Source organism: Gracilinanus agilis, chromosome 1 (assembly GCF_016433145.1).
Source record: "Gracilinanus agilis isolate LMUSP501 chromosome 1, AgileGrace, whole genome shotgun sequence".
Classification (NCBI taxonomy): domain Eukaryota; kingdom Metazoa; phylum Chordata; class Mammalia; order Didelphimorphia; family Didelphidae; genus Gracilinanus; species Gracilinanus agilis.
In genome coordinates, this window is record NC_058130.1 from 485,880,712 (window position 1) to 485,902,498 (window position 21,787).

The 21,787-nt window shown below is 35.8% G+C and overlaps 1 protein-coding gene across 1 annotated transcript in view; it reads right to left on the reverse strand.

The window, feature by feature from the left end:
• Positions 1–21,787, reverse strand: part of STMN2 (stathmin 2) — a 65,101-nt gene that overhangs the window by 17,532 nt on the left and 25,782 nt on the right. Inside the window, exons 2-3 of the mRNA XM_044657938.1 lie at positions 18,009–18,104; positions 10,831–11,003 (exon numbers count right to left, since the gene is read on the reverse strand). Coding sequence (XP_044513873.1) covers positions 10,831–11,003; positions 18,009–18,104 — 269 coding nt within the window. The remainder of the gene's footprint in view (positions 1–10,830; positions 11,004–18,008; positions 18,105–21,787) is intronic.

Sequence of the window (21,787 nt, forward strand, 5' to 3'; positions counted from 1 at the left end):
ACATTTACTTCCTCCAAGCCATTTCATATATAGACATATTCATAATTATTGAGAGGAAGTTTAATTTAGTGAAAGGAATATCTCAGTTTTCCCATAAGTAAAAAAGGGATAATAATAGCTGCCCTGTTGTCTTTATGTTTAGATTATAATTATTATTGAAAAGGGCACATGGTATATAAAGAGTTTGTCAGGAATAGCAATCAAAGGCTAAATTTATTTATGTATATATATATACATACACAGAAACATATATGTATATATAGGGTAAACATATATATGTATGCAATTCTATGTGTGTGTATACATACTCACACACACAAAATTCTATGTATTCTAAAAATAACCAAGAACAATCGTCTCTTTCCAGTAAAGAAATTTGAGGTGGTAGCTGAACTAGTTTGGGTAGAGTTTTCTTCAATTATCTCTATTTTAGGGCATATTATTTTGCAGATCATTAAATCCTCAAATGAGAATTAGTGTAAAACATTTATCACCTTTTAAAAAAGATTCAGAGCCACTTGTAGTTGGGATAAAATGCATAGCTCTTTTGTATTATTTACTAGCAAATCACATTTTAAATTCATTGAAAAATTATGAAACTTGAAAAGAGAAGCATTTATACGTTTTACTTTTTGAGAATTTTATGTAAAAAATGAAATTAATCTGATTCTTTCTAGTCAGTTACACGGTAGGGACTGTGATTTGGAGATCTAGGCTCCAGTTACTTAATTATTTCCTGATTTGGAAACAACAGGTATCTCATGGAGGTGACCATTTGTTTTCTTAAACAAGGTCAGGGACTGGGGAGAGACAAAGACTTGTCAACCTTCACAACAACTTCCCCCTAACATTTATTTTTGGTCTAGTCAGTCAGTGAAGCAGCATTAATTCCAGCTCCAAATGTGCCCAAAACAGTATGTTCCCACCTAGCAGCCAGATGGCCAATGCTGAGATGCTGTTGGCAGATGGAGAAAAGAGCTACCCAGAACCAGCAGGTGCAGAGTACTAAGGTAAATTCAAGTCCATGCTGTGATGCATCAGTGGAAGCCCTTCATCAACTGCAAAGGAAGCCCCTGGTCCATAGTCAAGGTGGCACTTTTGTGTTCTGAGCCTGGTCCCTGGCTTGTAACAGATGTGTTCTCCTCACACATGTGGCAATTCTGATTTTTTTTTCCTGGCACACAAAGTGAAAAAGCATCCAAAGCTAATGCTGTGATCTTTTCTCTATAAAGCTAGAGTGGTTGTGAAACTGTAACTCTCATTTAGTGCAATTGCAGAAGATATGCCCATTTGGAAACTTACTGACTATGGCTTTGTTTCAAGATAAAGAAATTGAACCTCAAATCAAGTTTACAGATTATCTTGAAACTCTAAAATTGGTCCCAATTTGATCAAAATCAGTTGGATAAAGAGAAAGCAAACAGTGGGAAGGATATGTACTAACAAAAAATCCTGAATGATGATTCAAATTAGAGATTTTTCTCTCCACTCATTTATGGCTGGCTCCTTCATTTCCCTTCCTTAAAATGTGTTTATATGTTTATTTATTCTTTCATTCTTCCTTGAATGTTCAGAAGAGATGCTTTTCTTTCCAAGGATAATTTTTCATTTCTCTCTCTCTTTTTTTGTCATGTCATATGTTTTCTAACTCCCATACCTTTCCATCTTTCTCCTCTGTCTGTAGTTCATTCGTTCATTCACTTAGCAAATATTTATTCAGTGCCTATTGTCCCTAAGATTAAGCCCAAGTCTTGCCTAAGTATCTTGCACCTAGTTAGTGCTTAATTAATATTTGTTGAATTGAAAAGATGATTTGGGGTATGTCAACAGAGCAAGGTATAACTCCTGCCCTTAGCATGTTCAGTCTCTCTTACTCTTTATTTCTTAATAGTGATGTACAGAAGTGTACATTTAAGACATCCTATTTTGGAAAAAAAACTACTCAAATATCTTCAAATGACCTTGTTGTCAATTGAAGACTATGCTGTCAATTACCTTTCTTTCATTATTCACTTCTCTAAAGAGTGATCTCTAACCATTGCTTCAAGTCCTTCATCATTTATTCAATTCTTAATCCTTTATAATCTTGCTCCTGCCGCTATTACTCAAGGATAACTATTCTCTTGAAGCTACTGAATTCAATCTATCATTTATAGTTCATAGATCTAGAGTAGAAAAGGACTGCAGAGGTCATTTGGTCTGACCTCTCATTTCACAGAAGCTAAATAATTTGCGCAACATCACATAGGCACTAAGAATCAGAGCTAGTATTTGAACACATTTCCTGTTTCCAAAATCCGTGCTCAGGACACTGTACTATTTATTAAGCAACTACTATGTACAAGGCACTAAAGATACAAAAGACCTTGTCCCTATCTTCAGCAAATTGACAATGTATTGAAGTAGATTGGATGCATACAAGAATAAATACAACAATAAAAGGTAGGACATGATAAGAGCAAAGGAAAGAGTCAGATGAAGTGGCCAATTAAAATTGGATAAAGTAGAGATCACTTAGTGGCCAGACCCAAAGAGTAGCTTCACTAATGCTTTGATGTTAATTTGGAAATAGGTCTCTAGTGGAGCATACCAGGGATCTGTCCTTGGGTCTATGCATTTCAAAATGTTTATCAGTGACTTGGATAAAAGCATCAGTGGCATGCTTATTAAATCTGAAGATGGAATAAAGTGGAAAGGAACAGCTAGCACAGAATTAGAATCCCCAAAGATCTTGACAAGCTAGAATAGTGGGATAAATTTAACAAGATGAAATTTAATAGGGATAAATACAAAATCTACAACTTCTCAAGTACATTATGGAGAGGGCACAATTAGATATTAATTTACCTAAAAGTTGTGGGTTTTGTACTATAGACTTCATGTGAGTCAACAATAAAGTAGCTAGAAAATAAATAAAAATTAAAATAATGTGATCTTAGGCTATAGTAAAAGAGTTATTATAGTGGTAGGCGACAATCCCACTGTATTCTACCTGGGTTAGACCAAAATTGGATGGCTTTTCCTATCTTACCAGCTAAATTTCCATTATTATTTAATAAGCAAACCCTTTTTTAATCCTAATCCTAATTTTTCATCTTGAGATTAGGAAGCTATAAACAGGAAGGAGATCACATGATAAGATTGGGGACAACTAGTTGTCTAGTTTCATTGACTCATAAAGTGCATGAAGGGAAGTAAGGTGAATGAAAGCTGACCAATGACTTCCCATTCACTGAATTCAAAGACTTTCTCAGTCCTCATTTTAAAATAAAATATTTGTGTTGGAAGGAATCTTAAAGATGGCTGAATATAAACTGATCATTTCATATATATTGAAAATGTGACCCAGAGACATTCTGACTTCACTAAGGCCACCCAGTTAGTTAATTTAGTCCTAACCTATGATTTTTATGCTGATCTGCCTACTCTATCCTTGTAACATTTGACACTGTTGATCACTGTCTTCTTGGGACTCTATTTCATTGGTTTTTATTAATTCAACCATCTTTGTTCTCCTCTGAGACATTCTTCCTGGTCTTTTTTGCTGCCTTCTTTTCTTCATCATTCCTTCAATGGAGGTGTACCCCAGAACTCCATCCTTAATCCTCTGCTCTTCTCTGTTGCTACTTTGCCCCTTTTTATGGCTTTTGCTATTCTCTCTGCATTGGGAGGGGGGACTCTCTTTAGTCCTGTCCTTTCTCCTGAATAGTAGTATTACATCTGTTGCTACTCATTGGACATTTCTACCTAAGAGAAAAATACAATCAGAAAAGACATCAAATGTCTTAGGTTCACAGAGTGGAAGAGACCTTAGGGGTCTAACTAGTCCAGATTGTTCCTGGAGGGTAAATGCCTTCTGTGACATCCCCAATAATTGGTTGTACAATTTCTCCTCCATTGATGGGGAACTCACTTCCTTCTAGGTAGTCTATTCCATATTGGGGCTACTCAAATTATTAGGAAGTTTTCTTAAAATTGAGCCATGTTTTGATATTAGTAAAGAGCTTGCAAAACATGAAGTCTTTATAAAAGATAACACATATTATGATGAGGATGTTTAAAGCTTACCTCATCATTTTCCCTCCCAAACTAACAGACTCTCCTCACTGTGGTATTTGATAATGGTGCTCTCATAGTTTCATGTAATAGCTAGTCAGTCATTGGGTTGTATTTATTCTTTCTTTGTGATGTCTCTTATAGCAATATCCTCCTGTTTCTTTCTACAAATACTAGTTTAGGGTTTTTTTATTATACATTGACAAAAGCCTCTTAACTGGCCCATCTCTAGACTCAACCCTCATTTATTTCCTTCAAACCTCATTTACTCTTACAGACTCTTTTTTTTCAAAACCTTACTTTCCATCTTAGAATCAATACTATGAATCAGTTCCAAGGCAGAAGAATAATAAGGGATAGGCAATGGAAGTTAAATGATTTGCTCAGGGCCACATAGCTAGGAAGTGTGTGAGGACAGATCTGAACCCAGGACTTCCCATCTCTGGCCCTGAATCTATCCACCTAGTTGCCCCCTTCCTACATACTCTTCACAGGTAAAAATCTCCAAAAAATAGAACCCTTTACATCCTCCCCAAATGAAACAAAAACCAAAATGATAACCCTTCAAAATATCACCTACAAGTTGAAGTCCAAATTCCTTAATCTCACATTCAAGGCTCTGCAGAAATTAGTTTCAAATTATCTTTCCACACTCACCTACCATCACTTCCCTTCACAAACCTTTTGCTTGAGGTAGTTTGGTGTCTCCAAGGTCCCTAGAAAGTGCATTTAGATGTTCTGGGCTCTGTACCTCTCTGTAGGTCTCCTAATTTTGATTTCCTCCCCCATTGCTATGTGTTTCTGCAGATGGTACCCTTCCTTTAAGGTCTCTTTCCTTCTGGAAGCTTAACTTAACCACCATGGGCATAGCCACTTCTTTCTTTAATACCCCTCCTTCCCCTTTCCAGCCCCCATTTTCTTTATTTTTGATTTAGCTCTAATATACTGCCTCATATTGTTAGTTAGGCTTTTATGTGGACAAATTTTACTCTTCCACTGGAATGCAAATCCTTGAGGTCAGTGTCTATCATTGTTACTGGATGGTGACCCCTCACTCTCTTACAGTGACTACTTGCATAAGGTAGGTGCTTAATATTTTTTATTTTTTAGGTAAACTTATCAATTCAATTTAATTGTCTCTGATTTCTATATGCAGTATTCTTCAGTAAATATTGAGTATATGTCTATTTTTGGAATTTAATTTTACTTCCATATAAAATGTTTGCCATCCATGAAATTAGTGTTATAAGTAAATGATCTCAGGATTATGCAGACTGCCCATTTCATATCTGGGATCCTTTGGTTCAGAAAATAAACGAATTTATTTAGAGGATAAAGAGATCTAGCCCCTTCTTCCTTTTGCTTTTGGGAATAATTGAATTAGAAAACAATCTCTGAGAGGAAGAATGATTGATTCTCCTGAACTGGTTCTTTAGGAGGAAATACATGGGATCTTGGTTGCGGGCAGACCAGAAGGAGCTATCCTGCCAAAGCCTAGGAATGCCTAAGAAGCTCAAGTTTTGGTAGCACTCGAGTAAAGTGGATTAAGGGTGATGAGGTATTCTGGTGCCCCCTAGGGGATGCTTGTTTATGAACTCCTATCAGGAAATTGGGTCTCTTTTGGTAATGACTCTTGGACTCCACAGAATAAGGGCTACATAGTTTCCCCATTAAGGCTTGAAGTAATAGGGGAATTCAATACCTCATGAACAGCTTATTGCACTTTTGGATGGCTTTAGATGATAAGAAGTTTTTTCTTGTATCAAACTAAACTTTGCCTCACTGTAATTTCTACCCACCCTTGAATATTCTGCCATCAGAGATTTAGTCCAATCCTGTCATTTTATAGATGAGGAAACTGAGTTACGAGAGTGGAGATGACTCACTTTTCTACAAAACCCATTACTTCAACTCTTCCATCTTATTTTTTGTAGAAACTTGATTATGTAGTAGAACATTATATATAATGTCAGACTTTTTTGATGGGTAGATTAGTTTTGCTGAGTTGAATTTTTCCCATTTTTTTTATTCTTTTAGAAAGGGTGGCTTTTTGGGAGAGAAAGGAGGGAGGATGTATTAGGGAATGTAGGTGATGAAAAAACAAAAGAGATCAATACAAATTCATTAAAAAAACCAATAATGCATTTCTTTTCTATTATTCAAGGATATGAATAGCCTGCTCTGTCAAAAGGGATGTGTGGCTTTTTTGGAATCTGTGTATACTTTTTCTAGAATCAAGGGACTCTCCTTAATTGCTCCTTAGAGATTCAGTCTCCTTTCTTTAACTGCTTTTTGGGATATTTCCACTTGGCTAACGTGCCCTCATTACAGGCATCATGTATAAGCTTTTCTCTTTCAAATTTGCTCTCCATTTTGACTTTTCTGTTAATGACATACCTACTATTCACAGACTGTATCTCTAGAGTTATTGTTGGATTTCCAATGCCAAATATAATCAGCCACCAAATTATAGTGGTTTTTCCTTGTACTGTAACTCTTACATCTACCTTTCCCTTTCTATTCCATATATTTTCAGGGCTAGAAGAAACTTTTGAGATGATTCAATTTCACCATTTTATCCTTGAGAACACTGAGGTTCAGATAAAGTTACTTGTTCCTGAATGCACTGTGGGGAAGCCAGACATCCTGGATCCTAACCCAGGATTCCAAAACTACTATTTCTTTGCATTGCATCTTGCTACCTATATACTAAGGCTACATAACTATTTATTATTATTGTGATTCTTGATGCTGTTATTACTTTCTTTTGGAGTGATCTAAGGATCTTTCTGGTACAGGGAATTTTGAGTAGTAAGAAACACTCAATTGATGCAAAACAGCAATTGCTCTGCTTTATAGTCTTAGCTTACTAGGATGTTCTGAGAAGCTTAATGACTTGTCCAGATCACACAGTCAAGATATAATAGAGGCAGAGGTCATACCCTGATCTTACTAACTCTTGGACCAGTTCCCTATCTACCATGCATCTACCTCTTTGCAGTATTGCTTTTAAAGTAATTGGATCAGGGCAGTTAGGTAGCACAGTAGATAGAATGCCATGTCAGGAGTCAGGAGGACTCAGGTTCAAATCTGATCTCAAACACTTCCTGGTTGTGTGACCCTGGGCAAATTGCTTAACTCCAACTGCCTACCCCTTTCCACTCTCTGCTTTAGAACTGATACCAAGACAGAAAGAAAAGGTTTAAAAAAGTAAGTATAGTAAAATGAGAGGATTTCATTATATATGATACTAAGACAAAAGGTATGGGTTAAAAAAAAAGTAATTGGATCAATGTGGAAAGCTGATCTGAGTAACTTGAGCCTAAAGTCCTCTCTTTCTTCAATAGCATTAAAAAACCCCCTGAAATATGGAATAATTCATATACTTTGCCTTAATTATCTGTTTCATTTTTTCTATGTAGAGAAAATCACAATATCATCTCAACTAAATGGAGCTTGGAGGGTAGAGGAAGTAGCTATAGAAGAGGAATGAACATGGACCCCAAACTTGAATTCTAACTTCTATGAAAAGGAGAAATACAGTTTTCCCAAAGAAGAAATCCAGCTGTAGACTCTTTAATGAGAATTTAATACCTTCCCACCCTGAAGAACACTAATCTAATTAACAGTGTAATCTAACAGTGAAAAATCAATTAATGGTTTTTTAAAAGGATAGCATTTTCTATTAATTAGTTGGACTTTCTGCTAATTAAAACTTTGTCATGAAGACATAATCTATAGTGATTTTTTTCCCCTAATAAATGTTTCAGACAGGTAGGCAAAAAGTGAAATGGACAAATAGATTTTATAGGATTCCAAAACGAGTTATCCTATGGTAATCATCATTCTAGGTGAGTAGGCATTTTAAGCCAAGTTGTAAGTTTCTAGTTCAATTAAATTGTTCATATCAATATGACTGCTGGGATGAAGAGAACATGCCAGGATCCACAACTTATTCACTTAGAACCAGTTTCCAGGGCTTTGTTACAAGAATATCCAGATCATTTTGCTCTGACTTTATTGACTTGGTGCTTCCCCACCCCCTTAATTTGGTGCCTTCTAGAAGTTAAGTGAAGCATTTTGGGTGGAGGTAAAAGTAACAGTCTGAACTCAGCGTCCAGGATTGTGCAGACTAAAAGAAATATGAATGTGGCATATACCTTCAAAGAACCATATGAATAATATATTTGGGAGAATGATGAGAGACAGTAGAAAGATTATGGACTTGGAATCAGAAGACCTAAGTTTCTGTCCCTCCTGTCTCTGCCACAAGACCAAAGAATTGAATTTTTGAATCTATGAAACAGGAATAATATATTGGTTAAAAATCTGAGAGTTGCTAAGAAGATCAAATAAGATAGTGAATGTAAAGTGATATATAGTGATTAAAAATGATAAACTTTTGTGATGACTTCTTATATTTCAGTCTATTCCTGATTTTCTACCATAAAGTCACAATTTTCCTCTTCTTCAGAGTACTTACCTGTAGATGCCAAAGGACACCAAATATGATTTTCTGTAGCACTGAAAAAAAAGACCAAGGATAGCACTATACCATAGTTTAAGCCAGCATTTCTCAAAGTGTGGTATGGGGACACATAGAGGTCTCTCAGCCCCTTTTCTGAGGGTCTACAAAGTCAAAACCATTTTTATAATAATACTAAAACATCTTAATTTCAAATATAATAAATTCTGATAGATATAATACACATTCAGAAAAACTATGGGTGTGGAGGGTTCTTAATAAGAGCATTAAGGTGTTCTGATACCAATAAGTTTGAGAACTGCTGGTTTAGAGTAAGGAAAATGTTAATAAACCAAAATTTACAAGGAACTTGAATCTATGATGTGCATCCTACTTTTAGGAGGGAGATATAAAAACAACAAAGCAAATTTATAAATTAATTGAGTAAAAGGAATTACTATGGAATTTCCCTGGTTTAGTGTAGATTCAGTCTAATCTTCTAAATAGACATCATCGGTCTTAGAATAATGTTGGGTAGATGAAATGTTATGCAAGAGTATAATTAATGAAGCAAGGAAGTAGGCAAATAAATATTTAGAAAGATTTTCTCAGTGGATTGAGAGTCGGGCCTAGAGACGGGAGGTCCTAGGTTCAAATCCGGCCTCAGACACTTCCCAGCTGTGTGACCCTGGGCAAGTCACTTGGCCCCCATTGCCTACCCTTACCACTCTTCCACCTATAAGTCAATACACAGAAGTTAAGGGTTTAAAATAAAAAAAAAAAATAAAAAAAAAGAAAGATTTTCACAAACAGGAGTTGAGGTTAGAAGATTTTGCTAAGAAATTTCAAGTAGATAGGAAACCCTAATTTCTGGATCTTCTACTTACGTGGGGCTCTAGTGTATTCATTTCTATTTTGATTTTTATGTAGATATTTGATTTTGGTTTGTCTGCTCTAAACAAAAGTCAAGCTGGGATGATGCTTCTTGCCCTTCTCAAAGCTACTCGTTAGTGCTTAGCTCAAAGATGAACACACAGTAGGTATTTAATAAATGCTACAGTTAATATGAAGAGTAGAAGTAAATGGCTCGAGATAATGTTATTTCTTGGGGACATGGGTTTTTCATTTATAAATTGAGGCATTTGAATCAGATAATGTCTAAGAACCCTTCCAGTTCTAAATATGTGAGTCTATGTTATCTTATAGTGTGTGCATAAATCATCAGTGTTATAACATGGGTGAAGTTATCAATTCATTGCCCCAGGGCAGAGAATTTAGATGGTAACAACAGCACTAATTTGTGGTCCATTTCCCCCAACCTTCCAGTTCCTCCCTGTTCCCCATAATAGGCTACATTCCATGGCATCCTCCCTTTTGTACCGTGGATTTCCTCACCTCTAGAGTAGCCTTTAGTGACACAGAACTCATGCTGACCCTTGTGTCCTGGAGTGCCCCCTCACTGTTCCTTTTCCTCCCACCATCCCCTTCTTGTCTTAAGTACACTAACTGATAGGCACAGTTCTGTAAAAATCTTTCATATTCTCAAGAATTGTCCTGGAGACAGGGATTTCATTAGTCATAAGACTGTATGATGGCCATAACTCAAGTGACTTTTGTAATGGTTAGAATGGGTTTGACTAAATTATAAGAGTAAAAAAATGTTGTGGTCACCATTTATTGAAATTAACCCTTAAGTCACAAGACTTTAATAGCTCTAAAAGCTTTATTATAGTAAGATAAAGACAAGAGAGGGAAATATAGAAAGGAGGTAAAGAATTACCTAGCCTAAAGCCCAATAGCCCAGAGTCTGTCTCTGAATCTCATCCTAAAAAACAACCTCCCCCCCAGCTTCCTTTGAGGTCTCATCTTATAAATCATTACTACACCCACTAGTTCTCTTAAATCACTCACCAGGAACCAATCCCAGTTCCACAATTAGCCTGGCACCACCATGGCAGGGCAGTGCCTGTGGGATCAATTCCCTGGTTGCTGATTGACCCAAATTCAAAACAAATGGAAGGGAAATCTAAATCTCTGATTGATCAAATCAAAATACAAATTCTCTTCTCATACTTTAATTTAAAGGGGGTGGGAAATTCACAGTGGAATAAAATGATGCTCATTATGGTGAGAAAAATCGCCAATTTAAATCTGGGGATCAATATCCCAGAGTATTGCCATTGGGCTCATAAACCCTTGAGATGATAAGCTCCATAATGAATTGTACTACCTGATAGTAGGAACCTGTGTTGAGGAAAATAATGTGTTTAAAAGAGAACTTCAAAATGAAGAGGGTTTCAAAAAGTTACCTTTCTTCTTTCCTCCGCAGCCTCCAGTTTCTTCTGGATCTCCTCCAGAGACACATCTTTCTTCTTTGGAGATGCTAAAGTTCGTGGAGCTTCTGACACCGGAGATGGTGGCTTAAGGATCAGCTCAAAGGCCTGGCCAGAGGCCCGCTTGTTAATCTGCTTCACTTCCATATCTGAGAAATGAGGGGCAGAAACTTTTGATTATATATGCAGAAGGCAGGAGAGGATTTTTAAAAAATTTTTATTTTGAATATTTTCCTATAGTTACATGTTTCATGTTCTTTCCCTCTCCCCCAAACCCCACTAACCCCCATAGCCAACACACAATTCCACTGGGTTTTACATGTATCATTGATTAAGACCTAATTCCATATTATTGATAGTTGGACTAGAGTTATCGTTTAGTGTCTACATCCCCAATAATATCCCCATCAGCCCATGGGTTCCAGTAGTTGTTTTTCTTCTGTATTTTTCAGGAGAGGATAATTTTGATGGTGATCACAAGAGAAACACTTTAAAGTTTATAAAATATCACGTAAGTAATCTGACCTACAATGGCTAAATGGAGGCATCTGAATTGATGTGAGTTGGAACAGAAGGGTCCCTGAGATTTTCTGTGGGACGCTTTAGAAATATAAATTTACACTGTTGGCTTAATTTTGAATGCATTTGATCGAGATAAATATTTATGCCTTTTGAGAAAGATGACTGCATTTAAGGGGAGCAGAGTGGTAGGAGGCCTACTTAGAAGAAAGCCTTGTCCTTACTTCACATTTAATTTTGTTTATTTGCCTTTGGAATAAACATGAGCCACTTCATGAAGATCAAGTAGCACAAATTTGCTCTTTGGTAATTGTCATTACTGGAGGCATTTTAAGGCCACCTTGTAAGTAAAACGAATTAGGCATCCTGATATGCAGAGGATGGGAATTATAAGCATATTTACTGGAACCAAAGAGCAAGTCACTTAACCTCTTTGATTCTCGATTTTTTTTTGCTCTTTTTAGTGTTATTCTCCTGATAGAGCTGAATGACATTAATTGTATTAATCAACTTTCATTGTCTATAGTAATTTACTATTATTCCTAAATACCTTTAGATACCAATTAGCTTGATCAATTAATTAAGCAACTGGGCCCCAGTGAAAGGGGGACATGTATTCTTTTTACATTTATAAATATTGTGGATCAATTACACCAATTTTATAATAAATATATCATATTTTAACTGTATAACTATATTTGTACATGGGGTCCAGATTAGGGATTTCATTGGTGTGTGGTACTGCCATTCTGTAAAACCTTGGTGGGCATCTAGATGATGCAATGGTTAGAGTTTTGATCTTGGAGCCAGGAAGACCTCAGTTCAAATCTTCTTTCAGCCACTTACTAGCTGTGTGATTCTGGATAAGTCACTTAACCTTTGTCTGACTCAGTTTTGTCATCTGTAAAATGAAGATAACAACAGAATCTACTTTCACAGAGTTGTTATTAGTATCAAATGAGTCCACTTTCTTCACTACCAATGTAAATGAATAATTCTTTGATATCCTAAGAATATGTAGTCATAGATAAGGAGCTAGAAAAAAACTTCAAAAGTCATCCAGTATGACTCCCTCATTTTTACAGATGAAGAAACTGAGACTTAGTAGTTTTAGAAGATTTAATGCCTGGGACTTTGAGAGATTACTTGTCTATCGTTATATGGCTAATATGTGTCAGAGGCAGGGCCTAAGTCAAAGTCTTTTTGACTCTAATTAGGATAAAAAAATTACTTTTATCACATCTCTAAGAGATGAGAATTCAATTTCTGATTGAATACTTCCAGGAACAGGGAACTCATTCCTTTATGGGGCAATTCATTGCATTTTTATAAATTATCCTTCATATTTATCCCAAATCTCACTCCTATATAAACTATACCACCATCCCTGATTCTCTTCTTTATGTATTGCACATATATTTAGATGAATTGTATGGCTTATTATATTGGAATTTGGGATGAGGCCTATGGTTTCATTGGCATAGAGGGTTTCCTCTGAATACATCCCTTTACCAATGCACGCAGGTCCCTGTACTGCAGCTTAGAGTCTTGGATCATTGCTTGGGGGCACCAAGAATTTAAATGATGCCCCCGTTGTCATGGAGCCAGTGTGTGTCAGAGGTGGGACATAAAGCTAGGACGACACTGCTTCCCATTTGTTATGTAGGATATGGTTTGTCATATTTATGAGATTATATTTTATTTTTTCTCTGTACATGCATATCTACATTAAGAACAATGTAATTGTAATATTGGGGGCCCAATTAGAACTCTTCTTGGTGAGACAAAAAGATATATTCAAAGGCATGTAAATGGGTGGGCCATATGAGGAAATCTGATGAAGCAGATTTTTAAGATTATTATTATTATTACTATATTAATTACTATTAAATCAAATGGTGTCCAAAGCTCACATTTCAAAACCTTACAGCACCAAGTGAAATTGGGGACTGGAAAACATAGGTCAGTTATTGGCATAATCTTCTATAATCTCTGATTAAGAAGGAACCTCAGAGGCCACTGAGTTCAACAATTCCCTATACCAGGAATGCTTCTATGACAAAGAAAAGTGATGATCCAGTTTTTCTTTGAAAACCACCAAAGGAGGGGTAATCTATTACTTCATTCTATTACTTATTTGTTGCTTGGTTTATTTATTCATTTATCTTTTTGTGTTTCTATTTTTTGTTCACTTACTTATTATGATCATCTATTGCCTTTTAAGGCAATCTATTCTATTTCTGGGTACTTTCAACCTTACATCGCCTATCAAGTGATATAATAGAGATGTAGGATCTCCAGAGCCTCCTAACCCAATTTCCTTCCTAATACAGGAATACCTTCTATTGCCTCTCTGAGAGATGGTAATTTACCTTCTGATTAAATACTTCTAGGGACAAGGAGCTTACTCCTTTAAGCATCAATTCATTCCTTTTGGGGAAGATTTACCACATGTTTACCCCAAATATGATTCCTCGAAACTTCTATTTGGTCTTAGTTTTGCTTTCTGGGGCAAGACAGAATCCATTTGCTACCTTTTCCACATGATAATCCCTCAAATATTTGAAGACAGCTGTTATGACTCCTCTAATGGTCTTCTCTTTTCAGGGCTAAACATCTCCAGCGGTCTCAAGTGTTCCTCAAATGAAATGATTTCCATTCTCTCTTGTTTGCTTTCCTCTAGGCACTCCTGGTTTGTCAGAGTCTGCTTTTAAAAGATAATGACCAGAACCGTACCCTATTCTCAGCTATTTTCTGACTAGCATCCACTACAGAGCCATTATTGCCTTTCCTCTAGCTGCTATAAATCTATCAATGCTTCCTAAGCCTGAATTAGCCCCTTTATTGCACAGTTACATATCTTGTGGTCTCTTTCACGTGACCCGCTGTGAAACCATTTAATTTTGAATTTATGTAAACTTATGCAAGTGGGAGATTTTACATTTATCCCTGTGATATTACACAGGGTTGATTTCAGGCCATCATTCCAGCCTCTATGAAGGTGGAATTTTCCCCAAATTATTTGTACCTGTGACTATGTAGGTCTGACTTTACTGAAATAACCTATGATTCATCCTAAATCCTTTATTAGCTGCCCTTCTAGTAATTGGCCATTAACACTCTGACAAAACAATGATATACTATGTTCATAGTACATAATGGCTAGGAGACATTATGTGATATTTTATGACAAATGTCTTCTGGATTTTCAATGAAGAACTAAATTAAATGGTTTTTAATAGACTTTTAGTGTTGAGTGGATTTAATTACAACCTAATTCTTCGAAAATTGAAAATCTATGTATAGTAACTTTCTATTAATCAATCAATGAACAACAATTTAAGTAGCTACTATGTGCTAGGCATTGTACTAAGCATTTTATAGATATGATGTCATTTGATGCTCACATACACCCTGTGAGGAAGGTACTATTATCATCCCCATTTTACATTTGAGAAAACTGAGGCAGATGGAGATTAAATAACTTGCCTAAAGTTATATAGCTAATAAGTTCTATATTTGAACTCATGCCCAATGTTCTATCCACTATTCCATGTAGGTAGTGATCTCGCCTACCACCAGATTCACTTGAGGATACAAAGAAAAAAGAATAAAATAATACCTGATCTATAGGGGCTTAAATTCTAGTGGGTGAGATATATAACATTGACATACATACTTAGAAACATAAATATAACATAATATATATTCTATGCTTTAACACAATTAAAAACATAATAAATAACAACATAAATATAAATTGAATAAATACACCCATATACAAAGTAGCCATAAACAAAGTAATTTGGGAGGGAGGGCACTAGTAGCATGTATATACAAAATCATAAACAACTCCTTTTTTACAGAGCTTGTGTCATTTGGGTGGTAGATATATAATTAACTTTCAATTCAGTACTTTTTTAAACTGTAGAGAGTAAATGAAAGTGTCACAATAGATCATGTGCCCATTGTCATTTTTATATTATACCATACATAAAGTCCTTGCCATCAAGGAGGTCAAATATTAAGAGATAACACTGAAAAATACAGTTAAGAAGTATGGCTTTTGCTAATATTTAAATTTTTCTCCTCCAAATTAAGAAAAATGTTCTCCAATTTACTATCTAGGTAATGCTGGTTGAGGAATAGTGAGAGTTCAAGATCTTTTTGAAAATGCAAAGGCTTTAATGAAAAATAGTCATAAATAGAAATGATAGAAAAAAACAGGCATACATAATCTATGTCTTCAGATATTTTAGGAAGGAAGGAATAACACATGTATGAGAATCAAATTCTTTTGTTTTAATCCTTACTTTCTATCTTAGAATCAATACTATATATTGGTTCCAATTCAGAGAGTTAAGTGACTTGCCCAGGGCCACACAGCTAGGAAGTGGCTAAGGTCATATTTGAACCCAGGACCTCCTGTCTCTAGGCCTGATTCTCAATGCATTGAACCACATAGTTGCTCTGGAGATTCAGATTATTCTTGACAGAATAAAGTGGAGGTATTGGTGTGGAGGCAGAGTGGGAAAGGTAGTGTGGTATAGCAGGAAGGTTTAGGACTAGGTGTCAGGGGGCTTTCACTCCAGTACTTAGGATTGTGTCTTACACATAGTTGGTGTTTATTAAATTACAAAGACAATTCCAAGGTCTCTTTGAAGAACTTTGGCATCAATGTGAGACATATGAGATGTAGCACAGGATTGCATTGTGTGGTGTGTCTGCCTCAAAGAAGGCACTATGCTCTCTTAGCAAAGCAGACTGCAGTAAGCTCAAAAGAAATGAGATGCACAAATTGAGAGACATTTCCTTCCCAAATATTCATACAGATTATTTGTGTCTGGTCTGTGGTAGATCCTTCCAAATGTATTTTGATCTGATCAGCCACAGTCGGACACACTGTACATTGATCCTGCTATCATGTTGTCATTTTGGGTCCTCTGAGTACAAAGGACAACAAAAGCTCATTAAATGTCGAATGAATGAATGAATGAAACCCAAATTCTTGTCCTAGTTTGTTACTACCTTGCAGTGGGACTTCAGACACATCATGTCCCCTTTATGAGCTTCAGTTTCCTCATTTGTAAAAGGAAGGGGTTGAGCAAATTGACTTCTCAGATGCCTTCCAGCTTAAAAATACCATGATTCAAAATACTGATTTGAAACAGATGTTTGCTCTTGACATAGATGTTATTTCCAGTCAAAACAGTTAGTTACCACTTATCACGAATGTCCTACCACTGATGGAGCTCTCAATCAAATGGCAAATAAAGGGATAGGATGAAGAAGAAACATCCTCAGCCCTAATACTTTGCTTTAAAAACAAGGGAGAGTGGCAATAGGAAATATGGGACTCTTTACTTTGCCTTTACGCATCCCTCTAAGACCTCAAGGTATTGGACTAGTGTAAGCTCTCTGGCTGAACGGATTGAATATTTTAAATATCATGACTGAATTAGGAAGAATCACGAAATTAGTAATTAATGAATTAAAATCCATTGGGGAATTGGGTGGCTTGGGCTTCCTCTCACTTTTATTTGGGTAATCCTCTGAATCAGGTGTTCTTAATGATCTTTTGGTGGCAGTCTACTGAAGTCCTTCTCTGACTTTTTTAGAATAATAATTTTAGATTAAAAAAATAAAAAATTATAAAGTTAATATTAAAATAAAATAAAATATAAAAAGTTATAAATGACAATTTTATTGAAATAAAGAAACATTTTTTCCATCCAAAGTGATGGACCCCTTGGGTAGTATCTGTGGGCTAGTTGGGGATCCATAACCCCAGATATGAGCCAAATAACAATGCCTACTCTAAAAGAAACTAATTTTTTGTAGATCCTTACTAGCTTTCTGACTAGTAAGCAAAATATACTTCTTAAGTGTATTTTTCAATGCCTAAATAGTGTTTACTGAGGATTTTCTTTCCTTGCATTTGCAATGAAAAGCCTGTTCTTAAAAATGAGAGGCCACTGTAATTATGGGTGAACATACTATTTATAACAAATAAATAGTAAAGGAATGGATAGTTAAATAGAGACAGATAGATGTAGACAGACATATGGACAGAAATATATCAGGACAGATAGACACCAACAGATAGTCAGATAGGTAAGTAGGTAGAAAGATGAGTAGATAGGTAGACAGCCTGTAGGTAGATAGGTTGATGGACAGACACACAGAGAGAGACGATAAATATATATTATATATATATGACAGAAATAGAGATGATAAATATATATTTATAAAATATGTATGTAGAGCGAGAGAGGATAGATAGAGATAGATAGATGGATAGATGGATAGATAGATAGATAGATAGACAGACAGATAAACAGTGGCAGCACCTGTAATGCTGTTCTGGTAGGATTATTGAGGTTAATCTAGCTATACTAATAACTACTAGTAACAATGGAACTCAGCTTCTGATGAGGTTTTAATGTGTTATTATTAGGACCAGCACAAGATGTGACAAGCAATAGGCAATCAATAAGTGCTAATAGCCAGAAACAGCAAGTCAATTGTGAGATCTATGGAATATTGATTTAATTATAGCTGGAACTGGAGCAGAGAAATGAATGCTTTCCCAAGATCCTTTAAGAAGCCAAGGACTTTCACCAGAGGTTACTCACCATCATAGGTATAGATGTTAATGTTGCGAGGTTCAGGGTAAAAACAAGAGCAGATCAGTGACAGCATGGACAGCTCCTTCATTTTCTCCTTGTAGGCTGAAACGAAAAACAAAAGAAATTATATGAGTGAATTTCCCTTTTCAAATTCCTCTTTGACTTTAAGCCTACATGTTAATTAGAGTCACTTATAGAATGATTCTTAGCAAATCAAACTAGTAGATCTTTCAGGTAGTTGGTCAATAAACAAACAATTGTTAAGTTCTTTCTATGTGCCAGGTATTGTGCTAAGTACTGGGGAGAAAAAGAAAGGAAAAAAAAAAAAGACAGTCCTCACACTCAAGGAGCTCCCAGTCCAATGGGGGAGGAAACATGTAAAAAAACCACGTACAAACAAGGTATATACAAGATGAACTAAGGGTCATCTCAGAGGGAAGGCACTAGCATTGAGGGGGACCAGGAAAGGCTTCTTACAGAGGGTTAGATTGTAGCTGGCACTTGAAGGAAGCCAGCGAAGCCAGGAGGCAGAGACGAGGAGGGAGAACATTTTGGGCATGGGAGGCAGCCAAAGAAAATGCTCAGATTAGGGAGACAGAATGTTGTTCTGAGAACAGCAAGTAGACCAGTGCCACTGGATTGCAGAGTATGAGGTGGGGAGGGGAGGAGAGGGAGTAAGCTTTAGAAGGCTGAAAATATGGGAATATGTTGAGTCCAAGTTTCTCTTTTATTATATTTTATGGATATCTAGCTACAACCAACTGCTATACCCAGAAGACTGTGCCAAGTCCCTCACAAAGCAGAAGGCTATATCTACATTCTTCTTTTGTTAATTTATTGAATTGAAAAAGTGGTTCCAGTTTTTTTTAACTTCCTTGAAGATATGGACTATTTTTGTTTTCATATCACCAGTGCCTAGTACAGTGTGGTACATACTCTAGGCATGCAATAAATGGTTGTACAACTAAGCTGACTCAAGTATAGATTTAAGCAGTGGCTATTTTCCATTTTAGGGCATCTAGATGAGGCAGTGGATAGATACTAGCTGAGTGAACCTGGGCAAGTCACTTAACTATTTGCCTCAGTTTCCTCATCTATAAAATGAGCTGGAGAAGGAAAAGGCAAACCACCCCCGTGTTTTCCCCAAGAAAACCCCAAATAGGGTCACAAAGAGACATGTCTGAAACCCACTGAAAACAACAATTTGCCCATTTATTCATATTAGCTAATAATTTGCATTAGTAGGATAGATAAGCAGTGATGAATGAAAGAGGTGTTTTGGAGAATGATGTGGGGGGGGGGCTTATAATGTAGGGTAAATTGCAGACAGGAGAGACTGGATATAAGGACCAGCTTCAGCAATTCAGGCCAGATGTGATAAGGCCTAGATTGAAGGAAAGAGAATGACAGCAAAGGAGAATGAAAAGGAAGGGATGGATGCAAGAAACATCAAGAAAGAACTTGGTGACTGTAACTGCATGAGGTGGGGCAAGAATTCAAGATTTCACACTTATACAATGAGTTACTACACTGGCTCAGCAGGAGGAGAAACCAGGTATCCCTGGAAAATTGGGACATGCGATGACCTTGTAGAGGATTCAGATAATCAGGACTGGCCGATAAACATAAAAACAATATAGACAAGGAAATCTAAAAAGCATTTTAAGGAAAGATGCAAAACTCAAGAAGACAAAACAAATATTTTTGGAGTAAGAAATGATACTACCTATTGATAAAGCAATTGATAAAAAAAGTGTTGAATAAATGGTGATTCTCCTTACTGGCTTAGATTAAGTAGCATACCCATGGCCCTTTCAATATATCCCAGCATAAAGTGGGGCTGTGAGCTTTCTTGCAACTTCAGGGAGTAATTTCATATAATCTTTTCTACAGTTTGTTGCCCTTGATATTAGCTATTAATGCCTGAGAATAAATTTCTTCCTCCAGTGAATTAATTTCAAATTCAGCCCACATGAAGAATATTGATAATGGAGAAACTTCTGCTTAGCCAAATGACATAGGAATGCTAATTGCTTTCCTCCATTCTTCCAAATGGTTTTCATTAACCATGCCACTTTACCCTGGCTTTCGAACATACCTTGATTGTTTAACCATTGTGTTTGAACAAAAAAGTAATATATTTATTTTAATAAGAAAAGAAGCTGAACGTATATCTTTCAGCTTTAAAGCCTGGAATTCTGTATTTCTTTCTCTTTTATTGCTTTTGCAATTTATATATTAGGTAAGTATCACAGGGAGACTATCTTCATGTCCATTGGCCCAAGCCCAGAGATGGAAAAAAGGGGTAGGAGGATAAAGACCTACAAATTACAGGTGGGAAGAAAACATTACTGGCAGGAAGTGGAGTAAAGTTTTGAGGTCTCTTTAGTTTTGTTCTCTTTTCCATTTGCTAATGGAATTTACATAATCTTTATTGATGTAACTAGAAAGAGACTAGAAAAGCCTCAGATCAGAACTACTTATGCTAAGGCAATTATCTAGGGAATTCAGGACAAGAAAATTCTTTTGCTTAAGTTATTTGGGCCATTTAAGAATAAGAGTTTTCTGATCTGAGTGATCTTTAGTAATTGTTTCATTATTATATATATATATATATATATGGCTTTTAATACCTCTCTCTCTCTCTCATAAAAGTTCATAGATTTTATTCTAAGAGCTTTAGTTTACAGTGCTAGTTTGTCTAAATGAAAACTTAAAACAAGTATACAAAAACAATTGATTACTAATTTTGTATTGAAAGCAGTAAACAAGTAAGGGATACTAAACATATTAGTCCTCTTCCCCTTTCCGGTCCTGTCCTGTCCTGTCCTCTCCAGTCTGATCTGGTCCTTCCCTTCCTCTCCCCTCCTCTCCTCTTGACATATGCTATATGTATATATGAAGTATTAAATTATAATTATAACAATATTGATATATAAGTATATAACAACATATAAAATTATAGTTAATTGAGGCATGAGTATTAATTAAAAAGTCTAGAAAATAATAATGATAACAATATAATTATATATTAATATAAATAATAATAATTACAACGAGCATTTATATAGAGCTTTAAAGTTTACATAGAGCTTTAAAAATATCTCATTTGATTTTCACAACAATCCTGGGATATAGGTGCTATTATCGTCCCTGTTTTACAGATGAGATAACTAAGGCAGATAGAGGGTAAGTAAGTCACCCAGGATTACATAGTTGGTAAGTAAGTGAGGCCAGATTTGAACTAAAGTAGAACTGTTTTTACATGCCAAGGTAGATCATTGAGAATTAGGATTATTAATCTGCTAATTCAGAGTAAGTCCTCACTATTAAAAAAAGATACAGATAATGGAAAAAATTTTAAATGGAATTAAATCTTTAATGGAACTAATTTTAATGGAAATATTTGGATGATTTCCTCAGTTATTTCATTTGACTTACCCAAATTTAACAATAAATGTGTTTTTTTTTTTTACTTTTACTGTTTAGTAATCTAATTTTTTTTATTATTATTACTCTCAGAGTTACCCAAGTTCACTTCACAAGTAAAAGGTAATGTTGACCTTTTGGTCTACCTTTTCTAACTCCAAAATTCTTTTTACTCCATCATTGTGGTATGCTTCAGTGGAGAGAGCACTGGCCTTGGCACCAATCAGGAAGACCCAAGGTCAAATCCTGTCCCATTTAACTAGCTGTATATATAACTCTGGCCAATCTCTCTTGCCTCAATTTTCTCGCCTGCAAAAAAGGGCCTAATAAAATTGATTAATACCTATTACACACAG